This window comes from Ptychodera flava, chromosome 4 (assembly GCF_041260155.1).
Source record: "Ptychodera flava strain L36383 chromosome 4, AS_Pfla_20210202, whole genome shotgun sequence".
Taxonomy (NCBI): domain Eukaryota; kingdom Metazoa; phylum Hemichordata; class Enteropneusta; family Ptychoderidae; genus Ptychodera; species Ptychodera flava.
In genome coordinates, this window is record NC_091931.1 from 11,413,779 (window position 1) to 11,439,523 (window position 25,745).

Below are 25,745 nucleotides of genomic sequence, written 5' to 3' on the forward strand. Positions count from 1 at the left end.
GTAAGTGGTACCCGCTTGCTTGCAATCCTGAAAGCTAGATCTTGCAGCTCACAACAGAAGACACACAATGAAGAATTCAATCCATTATATTTGTAAAAGAAACAATTTGATGTTAATATAGTTCATCCACAATTTGTTTTCTCATGACACTGGAGGTAACAGACTACAAATATGCTTGAAATAAATAGTTTGTAAGTCTATTTATTGCAAACTAGGAGTTACTACTACATGTATAAATGTAATTTGTCCATTTATAGATTGCTGGAATGCCAATTTCTTAACTGTCTGTATTACATAATTTGTAGTGTCCAAAATAAAGTATTCAATTTATACTTATACATTGGTCGCATATCCAATGTTCCTGAAGGAATATGATCATTGGTTATCAATTTCAGCATGTTTCCCTTAAAGTATCAGCAAGGATATGATTTCTCACAGTGAACAATTTTTTATGTAAATTGGAAAATTTACTAGTCCTGTGTGTTCTGTAATCTCTCTAATGCTTGTGCCATGTTACGAGGTAGCTTATTTAATGAGGTGAGACTTCTGAAGCTGTGCAAAACACAGCTCATGGCCCACTTCTTACAGTGACATCCCCATTAGCTTGAATTACAGGTCGATAAACACCACTGCCTACATTGCGGTATACTTCTAAAGATATTATTCCATCTAACTTTGACAACAACTTTTCCTATCACTTTGTCTCCATCAATTCTAATAATTGCCATGTTTCCAATTGCAATTGGTACTCTGCAAGCAGGCCTTGATCTAGCTGGCCTGTTTCCTAATCGGCGTGTTTCTCTTCTTCCTCTTTGCTGCCGGATGCTATTTGTTACCTAAATAAAAAGAGACAATATTATTGAGCCATTTTCAGATAAAATATTTAAATAAGGAAATAAATTTGCTTCGAGGTACGTCTATGAATTCAAAACATTCTAACCCTTTGAGCACCAAAGTCAATTTTTGTTGCCTTTATAAAATATACACCTTGATATTTTTTTCAGATTTTGCTAAAATTTTGATGAAAAAGTGAGCCAATGAAATGTAATATCCATTTGGTAAAATAATCAAAACATTACTGAAAAATTCTTAAAAATTTGTAAAATGTTGCACTAAAATTTTGGCAGCAAAAATTACAGCGTTCAAAGGGTTGACTATGATCTTTGAAGCAATAAATAGAAGAACAATAATGAATCACTTGAAATAGTTGTCACAATTTTCGTTTACGAACCTGCCGGCCCTCCTTTCTCTTGTGAGTAGTCGTTGAATCGTGTCAGTTTCCTTCTGGACTTGTGGTGGTAACTGCTGGGGGAGCTGGTCTGTAAGAATAAAGCTCATCAAGGTACCAGTTTGTAGTTTGATTGCTCATCGTAACTGTCTCTGTCTTGGGATTGTCCAGGAAAGTCCTCCACCACTCAAACTGAGCAAAACTGAGGACATCCTATGATCAGAACAACATCTTAGGTAAGCTAACATGTACATATTGCAATGTCTGTGACATTTTTCATTTCAAATGCATTATTTTATTGATATAGAGGAATACTTTGAGTTCTGTATTACCATGCTACCATGAGGAAGTTGGACACCATTCGATAATGAGATATACATACAACCTCTTTTTTTCAGTCAACAGTTGGAAAAGTATAGCCAAGATAATCACTCATCCATCATTTTGAAAGAGCGATCAAAAGATACACTTAGATACATGTACCTTGCTTTTGGCAATACTCTGTCTCACTTTCCGAATTTCAGCATCATCGAAAGTCATTGGAGCAATATCTGGATATCCTTCAGGTATGCTCTGTAAACCATTTTCCTTTTTGAATATTTCCAACAGTCCATCTTCTGGTTGCCAGTTGAAGTCTGTGCTCCAGTTTTTATACTGGACTTTAACTTCCCCATTCGATGCCAGATATATTCTGAAATGACAGTGTTTTAACTTTAAGGAAATGACTCTTGATTTGGCTAAGACCATCATCAACAATATGATAGACTCAAGTATCAATGTCAAGGAAATAGAAATATAGGGCTTCATAAACATGAAACATTTGGGCCGGCTAGTCCATGTGTCATGAGAGTTCCTCAAAAACAAAGTACCGGTATAGTGTTCCTCATGAACAAAGGAAATGTCTGCATCAAAAATTGTTAGAAATAGCTGTTTTCTGTTATCCTTGATTACAAAAGCATTTGATTGGCTACACACAGAAGAGTACCTGTAAACATGTGGAAATGACTGATTGTGAATTTCTTCTAGTTGAGGTAGCAACCAGTCTCGGATGTTCCACACAGTTTGGGAAATGGTTATTTCTTGCTTGGGATCAGTAGAATTCTCCAACACCTTGGTAAGTTCTGGCATAGTCTTTGCATCATTCTCCTTTAACTTTTGTGAATACTTGGAAAATCTTTGATCAATATCTTCATGGGTGTGCCCAACCATAAGAAATGACATCACAATCTGAAATTTATGATTAAATACATGAACGTACTTTACTGTGTTTCTGTGTCTATATGCATGAATGACAGTCAGTCTAATGTCTGCCTTATCTTTTGTATTACCACGGATAACTTTCTATGGTTCACTACATCATACATTTATTGTATGAGCCATTCCTTCACATATTTAATCCTAAGAAGATAAGAGTTCAAAATGCAGTATATAACTTTTCTCATCGCTTGTAACGTCAGTTTACAATTGAACATGATTGTGATTCATCTCATAAAAGATTCAGTTGTACAATATTGGAAACAAAACATTATTAACTATGGTAGTGCACTTAAAGCCTTATAATCCACATTCTTATCTGACCTTGACCTTTGACTTGTACTTGTAATTCATAACATTTCACTTATGCTGTCATCCAATCAAGGTATGAAAGGAATAGAGGAAAATCGTGATATATGATAATATAACTGGAATGAACGTTACATTATTACATCATAAGGAAATGTAAGTGTGAATATGCACAACAATTTCCTCACCTCTTGTAAGTATTTCCTTTTGACAAGATAGGCCATGAACCCAATGAAGAATTTATTTTTATTCTCCCTCACACAGTTGTCAAGTTGTACATATAATTTGGCAGGAAGCTTCCCATCTTTCGATTCCTTATGCAATGTATGCAAGAGACATGTTAAGGTAAGGTTTGTATCATGGCAGTATTGGCAAAGGTCAACCAGAGTATACATCTTCTTATTTGCATGACACAAAGCACCAGTGAAGTGAGTTTTCAGTTTATATTGTCCAATGCCCTGTAAATAAAGGTAGTACATTCTGTGACATTCCATCATAATTAATAATACACTGTAAACATGTATTTTATCTAAAGGTGATGTTTGTATATGCGGAAAAAACTTCTATGCCAAAATTGCTAAAATCACATGATGCTTTGCCTGTGCAGCAAAATGTAAGAATGTTGGAATGTATTACTAGATTAATCATAATTTCCAAAATGGAAGTACACTCTTCAAAAGTATGTACATGCCTCTATAACTCTTTGGATTGTTAATACAATAAATTTATTTATATGCGACAAACATTGAACAGCGCTATTTCCATCTTGCAATTACTTTGAAATAGAATTTAAGTTCATACATAAATGAAGGAAGTGATTGCTGAAATATATCAACCTATATTTTATGGAATATAAAAAACAAAATTACTTTTACCTTTGGATCTGCTTTCTTTTGATCCATACCATCAATTATGATAGACAGAATTTCATCAGGATTTTTCTCAGCATCGGTTCTTCGCTGGTAGTATGCTTCCCTTTCCTTTCTGAAATGTGGTTATGCAATGTAATTTAAGGTGAAAATAAGTCTTATTATGTCGCATGGGAATGTAGTTTTGGTCAACATGAATGACTCAGCTTTGTCAAACTATTCCAAAAATGTTATCATTCTTATGCTTTTGGAAGTGTAAAGTCTCTGTACATTTTGTTATACCAAACATTAATTTTAAAACTACTTTCCCTTGATTATTATATTACCAAATGACAATCCAAAAAACAGACACTTTTTGAGTCATGTTATATTCCTATTTCAAATAATTAATAGCAAAATTCGCAGGTTTTGATGACTATAACATAGTCTTTTTGGGCACTGTGATGTAGAAAGCACATGTATTTTCTGTTAAACATTTATAAAAGTCAGCTTCAGTCACATACTACATCAAAGAATCATTCATGTTGTGAAAAAAACTAAATATTGGTCAATAACAATAACACATACTGTTGTCTGTTTAGATGTTCATTTCTGTAAATGAGAAGACTTTGTCTGCTCTCCATATTGACTTCCTTAGAAATGGCATCTTTTAACAGCATGCAAACCTTGCACTGCGTCATTCTTGGCATCTACAGAGGAAACATGATTTTATTGTTAACTAAATATTATAAACATGTATAGTGAGGTCAATTAATGATTTTGTAAAGAAGTGCCATGCATTACACTCCATTGAAACACAATGAAAATTATCCTAGGTAACACAGTAACACAGCTTGCAAGCCAGATGGTTGTATTGATTAAAATATCTGCACAACTGTAGCCAAACAGAATATGGGTAGTACAATAGCTTACATGTAGAAAACATTTGTCAAGCAATAGTGATTTGTACATACACTTATATCAATTTCACCTTCTCTTTTTTAATTTAGCTAAAAAATCAATTGTTATATCAAGGTTTATTGTAAATGATATTTACCAAGTTACTCATCATTGTGTCTCAGTAGTGTTCCACTACTTATACATGTGTTTGTTTTGAACAATCTCCATCTATTTTCACTGTAACGACTCAGTGATATCAATTGTATTTAATACACTGGTTATTTTAATGCATCAAACAGAAGTAAAACCACTGAAACATTATCGAGCATAAAGTGCACTGTACATGTGTTTGTGCAAAAACTGCCTTATTTACAGCTAAAAAAGTATTCTGTAGTATGTGAGCATACAGATAAATGATTACATACCTTTGGAAAGGACACATGATGAAAGTGTTTCTTCCAAAGCTTATAAAATTGTTTCTTCTTTATCTCATTTTCCACATTGCAAACCCTATACTCATTGTACAGATCTTTTACTCTCAAGCATGAAGGCATTAGAATTCTTTCCATATCTGGAGAGTAGTCACCCATTTTATCAACGTACCATTTCATGAAACCAACTGCAACACTTCCTATAAATTGTGCAAATTATAAATAAAGAACGTTATCAACTGAGTTCTCAGTCTAATACTACATGTCTATTTCAAAGTTTAGAAAATTTTGTGGTCGACTGTTTTCTTATATTTGTTTCAGTAGGATGACAGTCTTATTAGATGGACACTTTATTATGGGCCAAAGATTTGATGTATTGTATAAATCATCGCAAATGATTGCTTGTCATTGGAGGGAGGCATCGTTATTTATTGCCTTGGGGTTGTAGGAATTGCATCGGAAACTCCGAATTTTCGAGTAACCTATGTAAAACTTTCACAACACCCCAAAGGTGAGAGCATGAGAGTGGGCCCCCACCTCTTGCATCAAAAATTTTGAGCAATTGTTTTCTAATAAAGCAAACGGAGAGGTGTTTCACTTGATTTTGCACCAGGTAACATTGTTTGAAAATGGCAATGAACACTGATATATTTATTACATTTTTCGCATCATCAGTGTTTGACAAAGTCACAATATTTAACAACCAAACAATACATTTTGACATACATTTTGTGAAAAACAGTTCTCAGTTTGCCAGAGATTGAAGGCAAAAGAATATGCAGGAATGAAAAATCTGCGACGTTCTTGTTTCATTTCTCCAGCAATCAGCTTCTAGTGTATGGCTAGAATATGGTATGGCTAGCTGTCAAAATGGTTATTGAATTGAAGTCAATTAAAAAATGTTTCTGTGATAATAAAGAATGAATTCACACAAGTTTAGTTTTATCCTTGATTCTGTGAAAGATTTGAGAAATTGATATTTGTAATGGTGCAGTTTTGTTGCCATCTGAGCAATGTCTTCAATTCATCTTTTACTGGTAAACATACAGTGTTTTCAATCGAGTTCGAACCTTCAAGGGGGAGAGCTCGAGAGGGTCCGGTGTCCCCCTCTCGCATAACAAAGTTTGAGAAAATGTGTGCAATGGTGCAATTTGAGAGGTGTTTATATTTATTTTTTGTACAAAAAAATGAGTAACCCCCTTCTTCCTCTCCACACTTAGCACCCCCCTTTAAGTTTTCAATATTTTTAGCGAACCCGCCTCACATTCCTCCGATCCCCAACGCCGTAAATAATTATGGCTCCCTAAACATGCTAAAGCGCAATCTAAAATAGTGCTTAAGTTAGACAGTTTAGTTAGGAAAGAGCAAATGTTCGATGTATCAGACAGATTACCATAAAACGTTTTTCCTTCACGGGCTGATCATCTGCAACTAGTAGATATGTCAACAAGTTTGAGTTTACCTTTTACGCCCCTGCTGCATCGAGGAAAAGCCTGTGACGTCAAAACTTGGTTAACGCCAGATGAAACATACCTCTTGAGACGCCAATAACTTCTTTCAGATAGTCCCATACAGACTTTGCTCCAAGCGAATCTGTTTACAGATAATAACATAGATGAAGCCAAACTGAAACGCCTAAGGCATCACTGACAATCCTGAGGTTAAATGTGCTATTTAAAACCAATCTTTGTTTTCCTTCGGCTGCATGAAATCCCGGGGTGAAATTGCAGAAGTGCACATGGTAAGCGACAGGGGTCACGTACGTGAAGAGCTTTCCCTTTACAAGTGAACACAAACCCAGAGTCTTGTACATTGGCCTACCATGCATACTTGATTGGCCTTTGTAGAAATGGGATCCACAAAAAAAAATCGATTTCTTGGAAACCGTATTTTATTCCTGTCTCTCCTTATACTTCGACCGATCACCAGGGTCCTAGGTCTGGACAGATACAGCGAGCATGCATATGCGCATTGCAACACGCGATTTAAACGCACGCTTGTGCAACAGATCTCATGACCTTCAAAACCTGATGGACAATTACCAGCGCACGCCTCGTCGGGAGGATATTTCTTCTCTACTTCACGTTCCTGTCACAAGAGCATAATAACTTTGGACTGCTGCAAGCGATTTTTTGGTCACTAAATAAGGCCGTACGGATTCAATAGTTTTCGACCGCTTTTCTCCCTATAAAGGTCGTGTTTTTCGTACCAACTCAAAGTTTTGGCAGGGATTGAACGCTATCAGGAGCACAGGTGCTCAAAACGTTGCCTAGGCGATTTTTAAAAGAAATTAGTGATAATGTTAGCGTGAGATTAAAGGTAGAACTTAATAGAAGGGTGCTTTTAGTGCACTGCATTGTAACGCACCCGAACTTTAATTTTGACACCTACCGTACCGCAAGATTTATAATTTTAAAATTTCAATGAATATGCACCTGGGTATCTAAGCAAGGTTTCAGCCATGTTTGAAGATTGCTAACAGACTCTAGAATATGTGGCGATTTTTTTTGAAAAATACCTAATTCTCGAGCTTAGTACACAGTGTATGACGTCACGTTTGATATTAAAATAACCATAGGGCCAGAGGTCATGGCGCGCTTGCCACGGTCGCTTGTCCCATGAATCTGGGTCAGACCAGGATGGCGACCAGCGCGGCCTCTCAGTTCGGGGGGAAATTGGATCGTTAATTGTGAACACCAACTCCAACGCAAGCATGTAAAACTTTAGCTAAGTATCTATTTCGATAGAGCTGATATGAAACTACCTCTCTGTTAATTCTGAGTTCTGCTATCTTTCTGGTTTTGCAGTAAATTGCTCAAAAGCGGGCCGATAGATTTGTGTCACAGCAAGGGCTCAGTTTGACATTATTTTACAAAATAACCAACGAAAGATTTTGGAATAAAATCACCGAACGGCATAGTTCAACATGTAATTTACGTATGCGGTAATTGTCATTTATTTGAGCGCATATTTTACGTTATTTTTCGACGGAAAAAGTACTCCGAATCGCCCGGCCCTATTGACAGTGTGTGGCTGAGTTGATAGTGTCTTAGCTCTGCATGGCAGGGTAGCTGTGATATCGCAGAGCACCGTCCCTCCAGACGGTGCGCAGCGGTACTTGTGGCGTGTATCGAACGCGCTCGGGTCATTGAGGTCAGCGCCACAGTCCCGCTGCGAGCCAACGCATAGGCTTCGTTGGCAGTTTACGACGAGACCGACCGGTATCATAGATTTAGCTTGCAAAATAATGAACTATATTAGCCTTTGAATAAATAAACTTGCATCATCTTTATCATTGACTATCTGAGACTCATTCTGTACACCTGCTAACTTTCTTGAAGATAAGAACACGTATTTTCGACCATTTTCCCGTGAGCCGTCGATGGTTTCTACGATGTTTGCTCGATCGCGCGTAAACGCACATGACCTCAATGACCCGAGCGCGTTCGATACACGCCACAAGTACCGCTGCGATATCACAGCTACATGGCAGGGCTGTGTGTTACCGGCGTTATACGGCCTCCCACCGCAGGCCTTACTACAAATCCAAGTACGCCTTATCAGTAGTAGTTGCAGTGCTGTCCACGGCCCTGGAGGGACCGTGTATAATCTCAGCAGAACGCGAACGTGTCATCAAACTACAGCTGACGAGAGACAACAAGCCCATCAACGCGTAACTCACTGCAACGTGTTACTTGCGTTCAAGTAGGCCCACTAGTAGACTTGGTTCAAGTCTGTGATTTGTGCATGTTTGAGTGGAGTGAACGCAATGATTTGTATTTTGCTTTCATGTGAAATGCGTGTGAGTGAACGCTATACGGGGAGTTTCACCCGGAAATCCGGCAGAAACTAACTCACAATATGGGCCTACTGCGCAGACTCAAAGGTAACGCATTCAATATAAAAATCGCTGGGAAAACCTGCCCCTGAGCTACCAAATTCCGAATAGGTTTGAGCGAAATAGGAGAGACACAAGAGAAACTATTACAATGATTTTATTTTTTTTAAATTCACTGACTTGAACCAAGTCTAGCCACTAGGTGAATATTCGCGCAAGTGGCATGTGATATTTTTATGACGCCTTCTTCTGAGTTGAAATTTGAACGTGTGCCACGATCTTTGCACGTTTGGTGTACGTTTGGTGGTAAAAATCCTCCATGATTGAGGTTACTTATTAAAACTTTTTCATTAAATCGACTCACCGTCCCTCCACCGGAGGGACGGTGATCGACTTTTTTAAGATCCTCCAAGCACATCTCTGTCTTCTTGTCTACAACAGTGTTTCCGTTAAGCAAAATCCTGCGTATTTCAAGCAAATTGTTCTGAAATACGCAAAAAAAAAAAAAAAAAAAAAAATCACGGCTGCATAAACTAATACGCATCGACAAATGCCGCCCCATGACACGGACGTACTTGGCTCGCACTACATGGCCAGAACATGGTTCAATGCAGGATAAAATTAGAACATATGCACCTGCTTGCAAGTGACATTTATCATGGCATAGCAACATTTAGCGGAACGCAACTCCTTATGCAACATGAGATTTCATCATCATGAAGCGCCATGTCAATCAGTTCTGTACAGACGAGTCTACGTTATTGGTAACACCATGGAGGAGGTAACACAATACAGTTAGGCCTAATGGTCATTAGTATTACGATGCATGTTATTTGGAAAGTGTTTACGGGTGACGATTTAGACACTGTCGAGTTGCATTCTTGTGAGGCCCGCTGGACTCTGTATCTGTTTTTGGTTGGCCCTTTGAAAACACTATTAAATTTCGTGGTCAGTATTTCCTTTGAACATGAAGTCATTAGGCCGCGCGCTCAACGATCGTATACGAGACTAGACTCTCGCCAGTCGCTTGTACCGCTTGGTCTCGCCTATCGGCGTAGCTTCCGGTATTGGCTGGTACAAGCACTCGACCTCGCGCCTTCGGCGCTCGATCGCCCAAGTTGGCTTGAAAGAAGGCACGAGGGACTGTCGACAGTCTAATACGAGACATGAATTACGGCATTGCAAGCGCTCAGCTAGATATACCTTTTAAGCCCCCAGGCTATTGTTTTTTGTTAATTAAGCATGCGGTAAAAACCCCAAGTTCTACAGAAAATACTGCCCAACTCACTTCACTACTGATTCTCACTGTACGCATTTTGATACATTTGAAGCAAATAAAAACACAGTTGCGAAAAATAGTATGCAAGTTTTGAACGGAAACGCTGCATACAACATACAGCGTCACCCTATAGCGATGGTGATTTACATGTATTATAAAATAAAACTAATAGCTTTTACCTGCAAACGATTATGCCGTGGACAGTAAACTTCTCTCTTCCAAAACTTCTGCCGATGTTCATAAGTTTGTACAATTCTATTAATTTACTATATCTTGCTGATCCTTGCGGGAGGACGTAAATCCGTTGCCGAAGCTCTAGAACAGTATCCTTGATATTTTGTCGACACAATTATTTCCACAGCGGCATTGTTCCGTAAGGTCTGCCACGATTTTGCCAATTTGAAGCTCGGGCGCTGGTGCCTTCCGCCGCGGCATAGTTCCGACTTTTGGCCCACGGTACTAATGTAACATTAGGTTCGCTTGGCATGAAACAGTCGCCTACTTCGATTATGTTATGCCAAAGCGGCAGTTGAATAAGGCGCCAAATTCACAAAAAAATTGTGATTGGACAGTTCGAGATAACTTGCGGAGCGGGGAGGGGTTATTTGCATACGTAATGTTTACACACTGAACGAATTGCAACTTCATCAAACACTAGTAGTCCTGCATTTCATTAGTTAACGTTCCTTTGCTAACATCCCATTGCTGTTCTTCATCGCATTCACTGTTTTGATCAAATCATGGACGCATCTGACAACATGGAATCTGTGTATACTTTTCATTCGAGTCCATCAAAATCAGCACCTACGATACCAGTAGAAAAAGATGTTTTTGATGGGGTATGTGAACTGGATAGTCAACCAACGTGAGTATTTCTCGACACTTCATCTGAAATTATCATAGGTTTGCGGGTGGCTGTTGAAAAGAGGTGCCCTTCCCTTCATTTGTGTTTCAGTTCAATGTAATGAAACACGCAGCTAGTGTAACAATGTAACAATGAGTTGCGTTAACTTCTTAATTTACATCGATGATACTTTCACGGTTCAAGAAATGGTTAACATTTTACATGTATGGCGACAATGTTTACCTTCCAGATTTTAGCTTTCTCTACAAATGTAAGGACGAAATTGCGCTTACACACTTTCATTCATACATTTAAAGACAGTTGTTAACAAGTCTCGGTTTCCGCTTCCAAAATACAATTCTCGTTTCAACGCACTTGGGTATCTCCCTTGATTTGTCAGAGAGCGTATACCCATGCCATGTAAGAATATGAGTTATGCGTTAAACTTGCCTTACGCAAAATCCCGTTTCCATGGATGAAAAATAACACAAAACGAGATGTGTAATGTTCGGAATATGGAAAAACATGGTGGTATGATTAGAGAAAAGTATAAATGGCACCGCAATTATTGAAATGAGGAGAGAACCTGGGAAAATGAAATAAATGACTGAGAAAGGGTATTCTTGGCCAGTGTAAAGTAGTAGATATGATTTCCTTAATATGTTGCGTGTTCACATGTAGTATTTTTTGGCGATGTGTGTCTCTGCCATGCAAGGAGGTGAGACACGTTCATATTGAGCGTAAAACCTTATATCTGCGCACGTCCCAGCAATACAGTAATTATACATCTCTGTCTAGACAATAGCATGGAGAATAATAGATTGCTTGCCACAATTATATTTGCTGATGTGGTGCGCACTTGTTGATTGTCAAATAAGCTGAAGGCAGATGAAAATCTCTCAAACGAACATCTAAAAAATGGTGCACACGGTTTCAACACTCGGCGGTGATGTATACCATCTGCCAAATTCCTCAGCGATTGAAATGCACTCTTGAGAATACTTCAAGTACTCAAGGCATTCATTAATCATCGTCAAACTTAATCTCGTATCACTCCCAAAAAAGCGACCTTCAATCATCCCATTTCACTTGCCTGCATCCGCGTATATGAATAACTAGACTGTAACTGAAACTGACAAATTGAATGCATGTCTGCCGTTCTATCTTGGGAAATGAGATCCTTTATAAGAATTACGAAACGTATTGTGTACCGTCTCTTCATTACTGTCACTTCGGTCTGCAAACCATGTCTTCTTTTTCATACAAGCAAATTCACTTGTCTCACAGAAATTGAAACGCATCAATAAATTTTGAGGAAACAGGAGAAGAACTTTATCATAGTCAATGAAATAGGATGTACATTATATCATACCCGATATAACCATCTTCTATCGACGTTCAGCAATGTTAATTATTATGTTCTTGGGACGCCTTCCTCATCCCTTTCCCATGATTTCAGATGGTTATCAATGACTTGTGGAAATCAAGTCTAACGGAATCAACCACCTGCTTTGCTGATTCCAACTGAAACTAGTACAAATGAAAACGCGAGTATTTCCCATGGCTGCCTTGAAACTTTGTGCTATAGCCACAAATTCAGGATACACAGTTGAGCAATCACACAAATTCAAAAGGAAAGCAGATTTCCTGCCATACGATTTACAATGATACATTCACTCAAGGAAAACAAGATAGCTCTATATGTAATACTTTATTTCAACAAGTGTTAGATTGCTTACAGTACTGCTTGCGTATACAGGCTTTATTTTCCCGCGCAAACTGAAAGATTAATTAACACTGGAACATGCAAAAGGATTGTGAAAATTTCCTTCACATCTTTTAAAAATTAGGAAGTCATGTAAACTCAGTTCAAAGGTGTGTTACACACAGCTTGTACAGTTATTTAGTACTCACGCTTTCCTCAAAGTCCGTCTTGACAAAGTGAGTTGAAATCCCATTTTAGCTGGCTGTTATGTGGCTGACATGATTTCGAGATCGTTGCTGTTCAGTAATGACGTGTCGTCGGCTTCAGTTACTGGATGCATTATATTACCGCTAAAGGAAACAGTAAAGGAAGAGGCGTGATATTATAGTCTAGTAACTACGTATTACGTATCAAAATTGAAATTAAAAATGTGCAACCTCAGTGAAGCTGTGAAGCTCAATATTATGTTATTTACTCATGAATGGAATTCACTGAACCTGCCGCGCCCTTGTGAAGCACGCTCCACAAAACGGAACGGGTTTCCCGCACTAGCGATCATCCATGATGTACAGTCAATGTATGAGATATGTCATTTAAATGAAGTTTTGAAATCCTGAGAATAATATTAATTGCCATATCTGCATTCGGACCATGGACAGAAGTTCGTGAAGAGTTAAGACCATGTATAATCGTAGCGGACATTCGCCGTGTGTGTTACGACGGTCTCATATATCTGGCATCCTGCAGCGTAGAAGCTCTACATTTCACACGCAATCGGAGCGTCGCTCATATTTTGTTTCGGAAGACTTGAACGACTTGGCAATATCTGCTTATCTTCACGCTGTGAAGACCAAAGTATTTGTTTCAAGAAAACATTGTTCGAAGAGCTGCGTGTCAGAATCAATTCTCGACCGCGGGCCATTTGAGTACTTGCGAGTTCTTACGTCTCTTTTGGGTCACAGCGCGGCGAAAGCTAATAATTGAAGTGCGAACATTTAAACCAACAAACCAGTACTCACATGAATGATATAACTGTTTTTGTCACACATGTAATATGTCTTGTGTGTTCATGTGTGTGCATGTGTGTGGAAACATAACAGGGACAAACGGTGCAGGCTGATGTCTAAACTACAACTTTTTACTTTATTGAAGTCTAAGAGTAAGGACTGTAACATATCACGTCACGGATACTTATTCCCTGGAATGTGGACTGTCAAGTCTGTATATTGACTCGAGGATGTTTACTTGGTGGAAGTGGACAGATGTGAGATAGACTTGATACACTACACCACAACGTCTGTATCATTCAGTTTTCTGTATCGTCTGATGTCTCATTTACCTACATGAGAGAAACTGCCGTGAAGAAATGTAAGGCCAAGCTGGCTGATTATGTATTCAATAGATTAGCATATCGAATCTTTATGTATTCAAAAAAACAGCATATCGACGGATTAGCATCGTAGTAAACCACGCGCCTCTTTACGGCAACAGCTCAGCGCTACCCGTCAAGAGACATGGGCTGTCTCTGTGTGTTGCTTTCGACACCTTGTTGTATCGTACGGTGTGTTAACTCTCGCGAAGTTTTGTAGCGCCCGAAATAGTTTCTACCGAAAAAACTAACTATTCAAAACGGGACAGCAGCGTCACCTGACTTAATATCCGGTATCATGACTTGTAAAACGCTTTCAGTACGGAGCGAAGTGAGTACAACGAACAGCATGTCTTTATATAAATGTCCGAACTGAGATCGTCCGAAAATAGTCACACTGAGTGTACGGGGACGACCTTGCAGTGGAACCGGGCCGGGTTCGTTGCTGGCCGTAGTCTGTGTACATACCGAAGCCATAGTATTCAAATGGTGTCGCCGTTGCTCTGGATCATGACAGAAAAACTGTCAAAATTTTGAAAGCTGTCGGATTAAATGTAACATATATGGGAGGAGATGCAACGGAACCAGAGGATCTCAGGCCCTGAAAGCTCGATTGTGTACACACAGACAATGAGGAGCGATACGATCGACCCGACATGACTTTGTAAAACGGATTCGTGATTGGCTAATTCTGATGATATGTTATCATGAATAATCAATTAACCCCTATTCATACTTCCGCAGTTTCCCGGCGTATATGCCAGAGTTTGATTATTGCGTAGGTCAGCGGAGCGGAAATATATTGCTCTGGCTCGCGAGAATGCGGATTAGCTGGTGACGTAGGAATTTTAAGAAAGGGTTTCTTGACCGGTGGGAGCACTCCGAGAAGGCGTTTATCGACAAGGATTAGCGCGCATTATTAACGTCTGGTCCCATATTTATTACATTTATTTATTTGAAAAAACAATTGTCTAAATCTACTTAAAACGCTCCCGATCGCAACGTCGATCGTAGCTACGGGAATAAAAGTATACTTGATGATTCGCCCTGTATCCACATGTTCCAACCTAAACTTCTTGATTTCTACTCCCCTGCTGAAGTACGTCAGTGTGGCGTTCGCCGTGACTAATACGAGATGTGGCGAGCGAGCAGCGAAAACTCTGAACTGGTTATTAGTTTGAGATGACTGTTTAATGTTTGAGGATGGTGGTTGAAAAGCGAGAGCTCAGTTATGTGATATTATAAAAAAACCGCAATCATATCCATCCATACCCATTTATAATCGATAACAGGAGGTCAAAATTACAATACAATAGATATAAACATAGACACAAAACGGCAAAAGAAAATACAGTAAAGCACCGGTACACACAACAAAGTCGAACCCATGAAAGAAAGATACATATTTGATTTGACCGATTTTGGAAAGAAAGTGGCGTTCAAGGTGTTTGCTTGCACGAAATGATAGATGTCTCGCGGACAAGCAACCGGTCTCGACCTCTTGGGATACGCAGGCATGCTGAGATGCTTCATCATGATCGCATCCAGGCCTCTTGGGCCTCATAGAACCTATTGTAATTGCTAAATTAGACTCAACTGCCAGGCAAAATGTAAAACTACTACCAATGCATTACAAGTTAGCGTACTTCAACAGGATAATTAACTTGTGAAAATGGACTGAAATTGTAATGTGTTGTTAATTGAAAGTGTGCGCGGTGGAGCCAGGCAAGCATAGGGCTAGTGATGAATTTATTAGACAGCTATACTTCAATGCGCATGTAGTCACATCTGGTGTCCGGTTTCTTGACCTCTAGACACTAACTAGGATAATTCGTTCGATTATTTTCTTATCATAAGTGAACTCTTGCACTGGAAGCCGACTTGTTTTGACAATTATAAAGACGTTCAGAAATTGGAGTTAAAGAGGGTAATAATGGGGTTCAATACTACAAACATGTAAATTAGTACAACATTATGTCACGTTGTGACACCCTAGTAACAAGTATTTTTTCTTCACAATAGTTTACATTTATATATTACTGTAATTGCAGGCTTGATATACAGTGGTGGTCACTTGGAAAAGATGAGGTTTCAGCAGGAGTGGAAGTCAAAGTGGGAAAAGAGGGAATTTCTCTCGACAAATATATGAAAGGTAAAACCCATACTGAAGAAAAAGTGCAGCAATCATGAAAATTTCAACATTCCAACTTCAAATTTCAACTCTTATTGTGATGCTTATAGCCAACAAATATATCATCATTTTTACTTATGTAATATCTATTCGCACCACCGTCAGCAACACGGAGCTTATATGCTAGGTGGATGTTTGGCTATTGTCTGTTAAAAACATGTGTTTCTCAAAAATTGCTTGTCAGATAACGGTGATAATTGGCATGCAGGCTCCTAGGGATTATCTGAAAGTGATATACTTAAACTATAATAACATCTTCTATTTTGCATTTGTGAGTAATTTCTGCAAGTTTTTTTCAAAAATTTTGTGTAAAGAAATCAACTTGCCAGACAGTTTTGAGATTTGGTATGCATGTTTCAAGCGATCATCTTTATTCAATTTGTTTAAATTAAGATGGAATCTGTAATTTTTGTATTTTTTGGCAATTTCTAATATTGTTGGTCAGAAACCCTGTTTCTCAAAAACTACTTCTCTGATAGCTTTGATATTTGGTAGACATCTTCTTTTGGATAACTTTTACATGACATGTTTAAATTATGATTAAATCTTCAATTGTATGGTTGCAGCTATTTTTGAAAATAGCTATCACAGATATGCACCTTAAATAACGTATGTATCACATATATTTATTCTCTACATAACACAGCAGAGCCCTATCATCTGTTAGGTCACTTGTTCTATCTGTTGCATTACCAAAGTGAGCATAGTTCTTTACTGGTCAAAATATTATGCCCATGATGGCATGCTTACTTTTTCAGACATTGGCAAGAGCGATTCATTTGGATATGTGAGATCTGTACATGCTGGTGAAGGTAAACTTGTAAAGGTATGTCATAACTTATATCGAATATCCTGACTGTAAACATGTGTATGTGTGTATTTGACACTCTTCAAAGATATAATCATAGCAATCAACAAATAATTAGGAAATGAGAATTAATTGACGTGTGAGAATTAATAAACACATATGTCTGTATACAAAAATTATTATAGACTGGTATCATTAGATTTCATTGATTACCAAAGATACACCACTTTGGTATTTTTACAGGTAAACTTCAGCAATAATAGCGTGCACTTGAATTGGTTGAACTTCCGTCCTACAACGTACTTTTCATATCAACATTTCGCCAACGTAAAGACTGTTGCAGAATTTGTCAACAAATTCAAAAATAGTTTACTTTGGAATGTGGCAGAGGGGATGCCAAGTGATAAACCTGACGAAGTGCATGACAGCAGTGCAGATACTGTCATCTTGACAGAAAGTGACGCTAGTGGTTCAGATGACAGTATTGAAGAGGCGAGTACATCAACACACGAGACAATTACAAAACCATATGAGGACCATCATGGCACCAAATCAGACAAACTTGATGAGGAAGAAACCAACGTCAAAATAATGCAAGCAATGGATCACAGAATTGCAAAATGCTTTGTAGGAAAATTTACCTTGAATATAGACAATCTGAAACCACCCAGCATTGAAAGGAAAGTTCGTGAACTAAATGTAAAACATGTGTCAAGTATTAGTCAGAACCTTTTAGATGATAGAGGACGAAATCTAGAACTTTCAACTCCATTAGTTGGATTAATCGACCCAAAGGACTGTCGGAGTAAGGATTATTTCAAACCTGACAAGGTACATGATTATCACGTTGAAGTCATTGACGGAAATCACAACTTTCATGCACAAAAGAGGCACTATTGGTTGGAGAGGATGCAACCCTGAACAAACGGGAAGTATGTCTGTATGTAGGCCTAACAAACGAAGAGTGCAAAAGACTTGGCATAAAGAGAAACTTGTCGACATCAAACTGTCTCCCAATGTCCGACTGGGATTATATCATGTTAATTAGGGATGCGATTAAGAAAGAATTTACAGATGGATGCACACCGGGCAGAGATACAAAGTCAAATCAGTTTTGGAGGAAGCTGTATGCCATGTTAGGATTCAAGTATGAGGTAGCTGTGAAATTTTATTAAATAACATTAAGTCCATGTATCCTATCTGCATTTGCTCCAACATTTTTATATAAATGCAGCCCGTGACACTAATTAAATCAATACGGTGTTGAAAAAGGCAGAATTTGAGAATGAAGCATGATTGACAAAGCATGTTTGGCAGTGTAATAAGACTCTGAAGTTGTAAAAAAGACCCAAAATCAGTCATCATTACATTTTATGAAATGGATTAAACAGCAGTCCTGTTTGTTGAAGGATTCTCAGAAACTTTACTTCTTCAATAGACAACTTGTTTACTTTATCGATATGAAAATGATTGTGTGATATGGATTTGTTTGCAGAAAAGGGTACTTGATGCAAAGAGACCGATCCAAAGTCTTGCAAGATTACCTGATCTTGAATTTGAGATTGTGAAAAAAATATTTGAGGGGAAACCATCACTTAAAGCCAGTGCCATAACAAAAGACCTTCAAGGGGTAAAGAGCATGGATGAAAGACTTAAGCTTCTACAGTCTTTTCTTGTGAGCAAGAAAGAATTCCAACAAGCATCAATCAAAGCAAAGGTACATATTATGTATAATTAACAAATAATGAGTGCAAGTCTTTGCATATTGTTTGTTATCTTGATCAGCAATTCTGCAGTTACAATGCTGTATGTTCCTTCTTACTACTTATATAGTAAGAACTACAGCATAGATTATTTCTTTTGCAAAGCAGATTCCAAGAGGAAACTCTCGACATGCCTCCCTATACATTTTGTTTTGTAACCTAACTGTTAATCATGATCTTACCTGTAGGTATGCTATGTGTGCATACTGCTATGAGGGCAAGAATTGATAACCATTTATTTATTACTTTGAACAGGGTAACGATTTCCATGTGCACATAGAAGATGGTTCCTTCTGTATCACTCAAGGACGGCGGAGATCACATGGTCCCAACATGATTATGTCATGTGGAGATGAGACATACAAGCTGACACCAAAAGCAGCGAGAGAGCTGATGAAAAGTAGTAAGTATGCAATCTAGATTCAGCCAGTCTTTCCTTACTTTCTGTTACAGATTTTAGTTGAGTTATGCATGATAAATGTTCTTATCAAGTAGGTGCAAGTCAGTAATTTTTTTCTATCCATAGACTTGCAGATGCTATGAACAAATTGGTCAAGTTTTTAAATAGTAAGACAACTTTTCACTTTGAACTTGAATAATAAAATTCTCTATTTTGCAAAATGATTGTAATGTTAGTGTCCACTGTGATTCGGATACAGAGGCTTCCGCAGGTTAAGAATAAACTACTTCCTGAATTGAAGACATATTGTTTTTGGTACTTTGTTCATTTTACCTGCGACCATGTGCATTGAGGGGGTATTATACATATTAAGTACCTGTTTTAGTCTCAACCTTTTAAGTTGAAATATCTCCTTGACTGAGGCTAGTCCAGTTGTTTTGATATAAGGGATAAAAGTTACTATGGATGACCCTATTAATAGAGGATCCATAATTTTGTACTTTTGTTTTAAGTCAATATAGTATTTAAAGAATAAACCAATTTTGACAAAAAAATTCTGACTACATCATATTTTGCGTAATAGTTTGCGAAGTGCCAATTTTTAATTCTGATTTCCTCGGACAAAATGAAGATAATATATTGTTTGTTATGGCATATCCACACCATGTGCTTGGATGGAATTTTGTGTGGAACAAAGTCTTACAGTGGATTGTATGAGCTATGACTTTGTTCTTATACATTATTATTCATTTCTTCTCTAACCTTACAGAAAGTGATGGGAAAAGGAAAGAAAACAATGAAACAAAATGTGACAAACAGAAGACAATGAAGAAGCGTAAATGTAAGTGTTTTCCTGACTGTGATAATTTTTTTTCGATATGACATGTGAAAATGTCTTTTCATGTGATATTCGACACAATGCATAAAATGGCCTAATCAAATAATTTGTAATATTTTCCATTGCAAATATAGAGGACATTGGTGTGCATAGAGAAAAATAAGGTATTGTTGCTCTTTTTGATCATCAGTAAAGTTGAGCTCTTTATCAATATGACCTGTCATTTCCCTTGACAGCATCAGACATGCACAAATCATCTGACACTGCAGAGAGGGAAAAACACTCAAAAGTGGTAGGAAAACAAAAAACTGATCAAAGGACCAGCAAGGATCGTGGTGAGTTTACATATTTATTATTAATTAAAAGTAGCTTTGACCATTTGTATGAAGTGGCACCTTTCAGATAAACGTCTGTGAAATTTACTTCATGTAAAACTTTCTTCTGTTTTTTTTCCTAGGTGGTGTAGAGCCATCATCACCTTCCAATGCAAGAAAGTTGAAAGGTAATGTCAATATAGTGTGCTTTATTTGAGGGAAATGGGTACACACACTGAAAATTCTCCACATATTTAATTGTAATGGTGTTAAAATTTTAAAAAATGTGTTCATGGTAAGCATAATGAGGTTAAAAACCATAACTTTCAACTGTTATTATATTGTTTTGAAGTCAGCAATATCAATCACATCAAAATAGTGTATATATTTCCATATTGACACTAGATGTTCATGCACCAGTAAAAAGTGGATTGTTGATCAGAAAATCTTGTATGGAGCAAACTCTTACAGTGGATTGTATGAGCTGATGACTTTGTTCTTATGCATTATTATTCATTTCTTCTCTAACCTAACAGAAAGTGATGGGAAAAGGAAAGAAAACAATGAAACAAAATGTGACAAACAGAAGACAACAAAGAAGCGTAAATGTAAGTGTTTTCCTTACAAGCCTTTCATCTCATTGATTGTGATAATTCTTTTTCACATGTCACAAGAAAGTGTCTTTTCATTTGATATTCGACACAATGCATAAAATGGCCTAATCAAATAATTAGTAATATTTTCCATTGCAAATATAGAGGACATTGGTGTACATAGAGAAAAAGAAGATCTTGTTGAGCTCTTTATCAATATGACCTGTCATTTCCCTTGACAGCATCAGACATGCACAAATCATCTGACACTGCAGAGAGGGAAAAACACTCAAAAGTGGTAGGAAAACAAAAAACCGATCAAAGGACCAGCAAGGATCGTGGTGAGTTTATATTACTTATCTATTATTAATTAAAAGTAACTATGACCATTTGCATGAAGAGGCACCTTTCAGATAAACGTCTGTGGAATTGGAAACTAGGGCACTGAAGACACTAAAAGTTTTTAAGAACTTACATACATTACCTGTAGCATTTAACTTCATGTAAAACTTTCATTCTGTTTTTTTCCTAGGTGGTGCTGAGCCATCATCACCTTCCAATGTAAGAAAGATGAAAGGTAATGTCAATATAGTATGCTTTAGGTGACTGAAATCGAGAAACTTGGAAAATTCTCCCCGTATTTATTGTAAAAGTGTTCAAATAAAAATGGTGTTCTTGATAAGCAAAATGATGACAAGCGAATGAACTTAATGTATATTTCAACTGATATTATATTGTTTTGAAGTTAGCAATAGCAATCACATCAAAGTAGTGTATATATTCCCATATTTACACTTTATGTGCATGCATTAATAAATATTGATTGGATCATCTTGTGTGAAGCAAAGTCTTACAGTGGATTGTATGAGCTGATGATTTTGTTCTTATACATTATTATTCATTTCTTCTCTAACCTTACAGAAAGTGATGGGAAAAGGAAAGAAAACAATGAAACAAAATGTGACAAACAGAAGACAATGAAGAAGCGTAAATGTAAGTGTTTTCCTGACTGTGATAATTTTTTTTTCGATATGACATGTGAAAATGTCTTTTCATGTGATATTCGACACAATGCATAAAATGGCCTAATCAAATAATTTGTAATATTTTCCATTGCAAATATAGAGGACATTGGTGTACATAGAGAAAAAGAAGATCTTGTTGAGCTCTTTATCAATATGACCTGTCATTTCCCTTGACAGCATCAGACATGCACAAATCATCTGACACTGCAGAGAGGGAAAACACTCAAAAGTGGTAGGAAAACAAAAAACCGATCAAAGGACCAGCAAGGATCATGGTGAGTTTACTTATCTATTATTAATTAAAAGTAACTATGACCATTTGCATGAAGAGGCACCTTTCAGATAAACGTCTGTGGAATTGGAAACTAGGGCACTGAAGACACTAAAAGTTTTTAAGAACTTACATACATTACCTGTAGCATTTAACTTCATGTAAAACTTTCATTCTGTTTTTTTTCCTAGGTGGTGCTGAGCCATCATCACCTTCCAATGCAAGAAAGTTGAAAGGTAATGTCAATATAGTTTGCTTTATGTGAGTGAAATGGGTACACACTGAGAAAATTCTTAACGTATCGACAATTTGGTGATAGGGATACAAGTATTGCTACCAATTTCAGCACGAATGAAATCTATGAAGCTCTATTCAATGGTTTAAATGAACTGCATTGATTGGTTGGCAAGTTGTGCCAAATGAAGAATGATACAGATGGTTACATGATGAAAATTAGTTTTAATAGTTTCCATTTGCAAAGCAGCAGGCATATATTTAAATTATGATTAACCAAATTTTACAATAAATGTATCAAGCAAAGGATGGTTTATTCAACCTGAAGTATTCCCAAAATATCTAGCTATTTAAATTTGTTTATGTCTATCCTTTTATGTAGGTGAATTGAAATTTCATTGTTTTTACACGTACAGTAGCTGATATTGGATGCTGAAATCAATTTATTACCAGTATGAAGTAAAAATTACAGGGAGATTTATAAATAATGGTGCTTTTAAGACGAAAATGTTCACATTTACTTCTTTAAGTATATGTGAAATATCTATTAGTACTAAAAGCTTATAAATATGAAAATGTTTTCACTGTTTAAATGTAAAACCTATATCAAAATTTCAAAGGACACATATGCACTTATAAACATGTAATTGTGGTATTATTATGTCCGGTTTGTTCTGCAGATTCAGAGTCAGTGTCACAATCAAGTGAAAGAAATGGAATCAATAGTGAAGGTAAATGATGAAAATTAATGTTTTACTCTGACACTTTGAAATGTAAGTAATAGCAATAGCCTTTTAACAAACCTCCATCTATGTATTTCAAATCATGCTACAACTGCCTCAAAATAGGCGTTATCATAAATTGTTCAAATTTCTTGATACAAAAACAGTATTAGTAAGTAACTGGTTTATCCAAATATTATGTGAAGTACTTTGTTTAGTGCAATGCACACACACACACACTACAGATGCCCTTACCTTTGTATCAAACTCTCTTTCCAGATGACTTTCATTTTGAAGAAGTGAGATTTCTATCCACTGATGGTGTTTGGGACAAATTGAAGGAAGGGCAGATGCTTCTTTGTAGACCATTCAAACAAAAAGATTACAATCCAGAAGATCCTTTCATATTCAGACTCCTCAGCAAATCGGCAAAGAACAAGAGATTTCAAGGCTTACTTATGTGTGGGGAGCTGGAGGGAAATTATAAGGATGGTGATCAGGTTTGGGCCAGAAGTCAATGTCATGTAGAAGTCCGTGTTGACAGGGTTATGGCAATTATTTCATGGGAAATGGGATCCTCAATGCCTGTTGGTTTGGCAAACAAGATAAGGGAAATATACTAAAACATTACTTGCATAAATTGAAATATACAGTAACAGAAATGTCAGTGACCAACAATGTTTCAGCACATACAAGATTAAGTTCAATTCTTTTCAATAATACTGATGAGAAAATAGCTTTTACTTGACTTAGACCTTAATCATCAAGGTGTAATGTTCAAAATTTTAATCAGAGAGAATTTCGTCAGTAGTTGTTCATTATTATTTGATTACCAACACATTTGCTTGCCAAAGTTTAATGTAGTAAAAATAAAAGAACAAATAAAATTCTTACCTTTTCAAAACTTTACTTTCTCTGTCTATGTTGTAAGCAATATTGGATGTCAGATGACACACATACTGCAATATACATCACCTAATTGATATTCTGTGGCGAAGGCTTTCATGCTTTCCTTCATTAATATGTCATTATTTATCATGGCGAAAGAAATGGTTCATGTCAATTATATTGCATGAATCTTTTATTTTGATGAGAACCTCAGTATTAGTAAGTAATCAGTAGACAGTAAACCTACTTCTAATGTAAGGATTACAAGTACAGTGTCTGGATTTCCAGATGGCAAGAATGGTATCATGATTTACAGGTTGCAAATGTGGTGTCTTGATTTCCACATTGCAAGTACAGTATCAGTAATTCCAGAATGCAAGTACAGTATCTGTATTTCCAGAATGCAAGTACAGTATCTGTATTTCCAGAGTGCAAGTACAGTATCTGTATTTCAGAGTGCAAGTACAGTATCTGTATTTCCAGAGTGCAAGTACAGTATCTGTATTTCCAGAATGCAAGTACAGTATCTGTATTTCCAGAGTGCAAGTACAGTATCTGTATTTCCAGAGTGCAAGTACAGTATCTGTATTTCCAGAGTGCAAGTACAGTATCTGTATTTCCAGAGTGCAAGTACAGTATCTGTATTTCCAGAGTGCAAGTACAGTATCTGTATTTCCAGAGTGCAAGTACAGTATCTGTATTTCCAGAGTGCAAGTACAGTATCTGTATTTCCAGAGTGCAAGTACAGTATCTGTATTTCCAGAGTGCAAGTACAGTATCTGTATTTCCAGAGTGCAAGTACAGTATCTGTATTTCCAGAGTGCAAGTACAGTATCTGTATTTCCAGAGTGCAAGTACAGTATCTGTATTTCCCGAGTGCAAGTACAGTATCTGTATTTCCAGAGTGCAAGTACAGTATCTGTATTTCCAGAGTGCAAGTACAGTATCTGTATTTCCGAGTCAAGTACGAAATCTGAAATTTCCAGAGCGCAAGTACAGTATCTGTATTTCCAGAGTGCAAGTACAGTATCTGTATTTCCAGAGTGCAAGTACAGTATCTGTATTCCAGATGCAAGTACAGTATCTGTATTTCCAGAGTGCAAGTACAGTATCTGTATTTGCAGAGTGCAAGTACAGTATCTGTATTTCGCAGAGTGCAGGTACAGAATCTCTATTTCAACATTGCAACTACAGTATCTGTAATAACAGAGGCGTAGTGCAATTTCCTATACATATACATTGAGGAAAGATGTGTATCAGGGTCAGACTGGCAGAAATTAGAATATGTCAAAAGGTAAGAGACAGTGTTTTGAATTCTGTATCATACAGTACATGTATATGTAGCTGAGAACATTAGATTAATTGCCAGTGTAAGCCCACATAATTAAGCACTTTACAGAAAAGAGCTAATCAGTTTGGATTATACCACTGTATGTCATACTACAGGAAAACCTGTTTAAAACTGGACACCTAAGGGACTGAGAAAACTGTTTGGTTTATAGAGGTTCCTTAAACATGGCAATCTATGTGGAAGAGACTTGGAAAAGTGTTCATTCTACACACGTTTCAATTTAGACAGGTTTCACTGAAATAAGAAAAGGCCTAAAATGGCATGCCTTAGTTATCAAAACGACCATGCGGTGGAATGTTTTTATGGCACCTACCTAAAATCTGTGATTGCCTACATCTCTAC

At 37.1% G+C, this 25,745-nt stretch overlaps 3 protein-coding genes across 5 annotated transcripts in view; 2 read left to right on the forward strand and 1 right to left on the reverse strand.

Annotated features, from left to right (window-relative positions):
* The window catches only part of LOC139130887 (uncharacterized), a 34,427-nt gene that overhangs the window by 6,839 nt on the left and 1,843 nt on the right, over positions 1 to 25,745 (forward strand). The window lies entirely within an intron of this gene.
* Positions 1,274 to 21,478, reverse strand: LOC139130556 (uncharacterized). The gene is made up of 10 exons (XM_070696304.1): positions 21,397 to 21,478; positions 12,846 to 12,986; positions 6,433 to 6,563; positions 4,965 to 5,170; positions 4,228 to 4,349; positions 3,667 to 3,775; positions 2,980 to 3,249; positions 2,214 to 2,455; positions 1,712 to 1,919; positions 1,274 to 1,441 (listed from the first exon to the last, which is right to left on the reverse strand). The coding sequence occupies exons 2-10, from the start codon at positions 12,887 to 12,889 to the stop codon at positions 1,274 to 1,276; spliced, it is 1,500 nt and encodes a 499-aa protein (XP_070552405.1). The 5' UTR covers positions 12,890 to 12,986; positions 21,397 to 21,478.
* Positions 10,546 to 24,068, forward strand: LOC139130888 (protein FAM133-like). Of its 3 annotated transcripts, none has more exons than XM_070696699.1 (17): positions 10,546 to 10,952; positions 16,057 to 16,157; positions 16,955 to 17,022; positions 17,248 to 18,158; positions 18,500 to 18,721; positions 19,023 to 19,170; positions 19,937 to 20,008; positions 20,242 to 20,340; positions 20,463 to 20,507; positions 20,856 to 20,927; positions 21,155 to 21,253; positions 21,445 to 21,489; positions 21,834 to 21,905; positions 22,115 to 22,212; positions 22,400 to 22,444; positions 23,123 to 23,173; positions 23,444 to 24,068. In XM_070696699.1, exons 4-14 carry the CDS (start codon positions 18,021 to 18,023, stop codon positions 22,171 to 22,173), a joined length of 1,071 nt encoding a protein of 356 aa, XP_070552800.1. In that variant the 5' UTR covers positions 10,546 to 10,952; positions 16,057 to 16,157; positions 16,955 to 17,022; positions 17,248 to 18,020; the 3' UTR covers positions 22,174 to 22,212; positions 22,400 to 22,444; positions 23,123 to 23,173; positions 23,444 to 24,068. The 3 variants fall into 3 exon arrangements, with proteins under 3 accessions (XP_070552800.1, XP_070552799.1, XP_070552801.1); XM_070696698.1 differs by lacking the exon at positions 10,546 to 10,952 and adding an exon at positions 14,062 to 14,336; XM_070696700.1 differs by lacking the exon at positions 10,546 to 10,952 and having other exon boundaries at positions 15,618 to 16,157.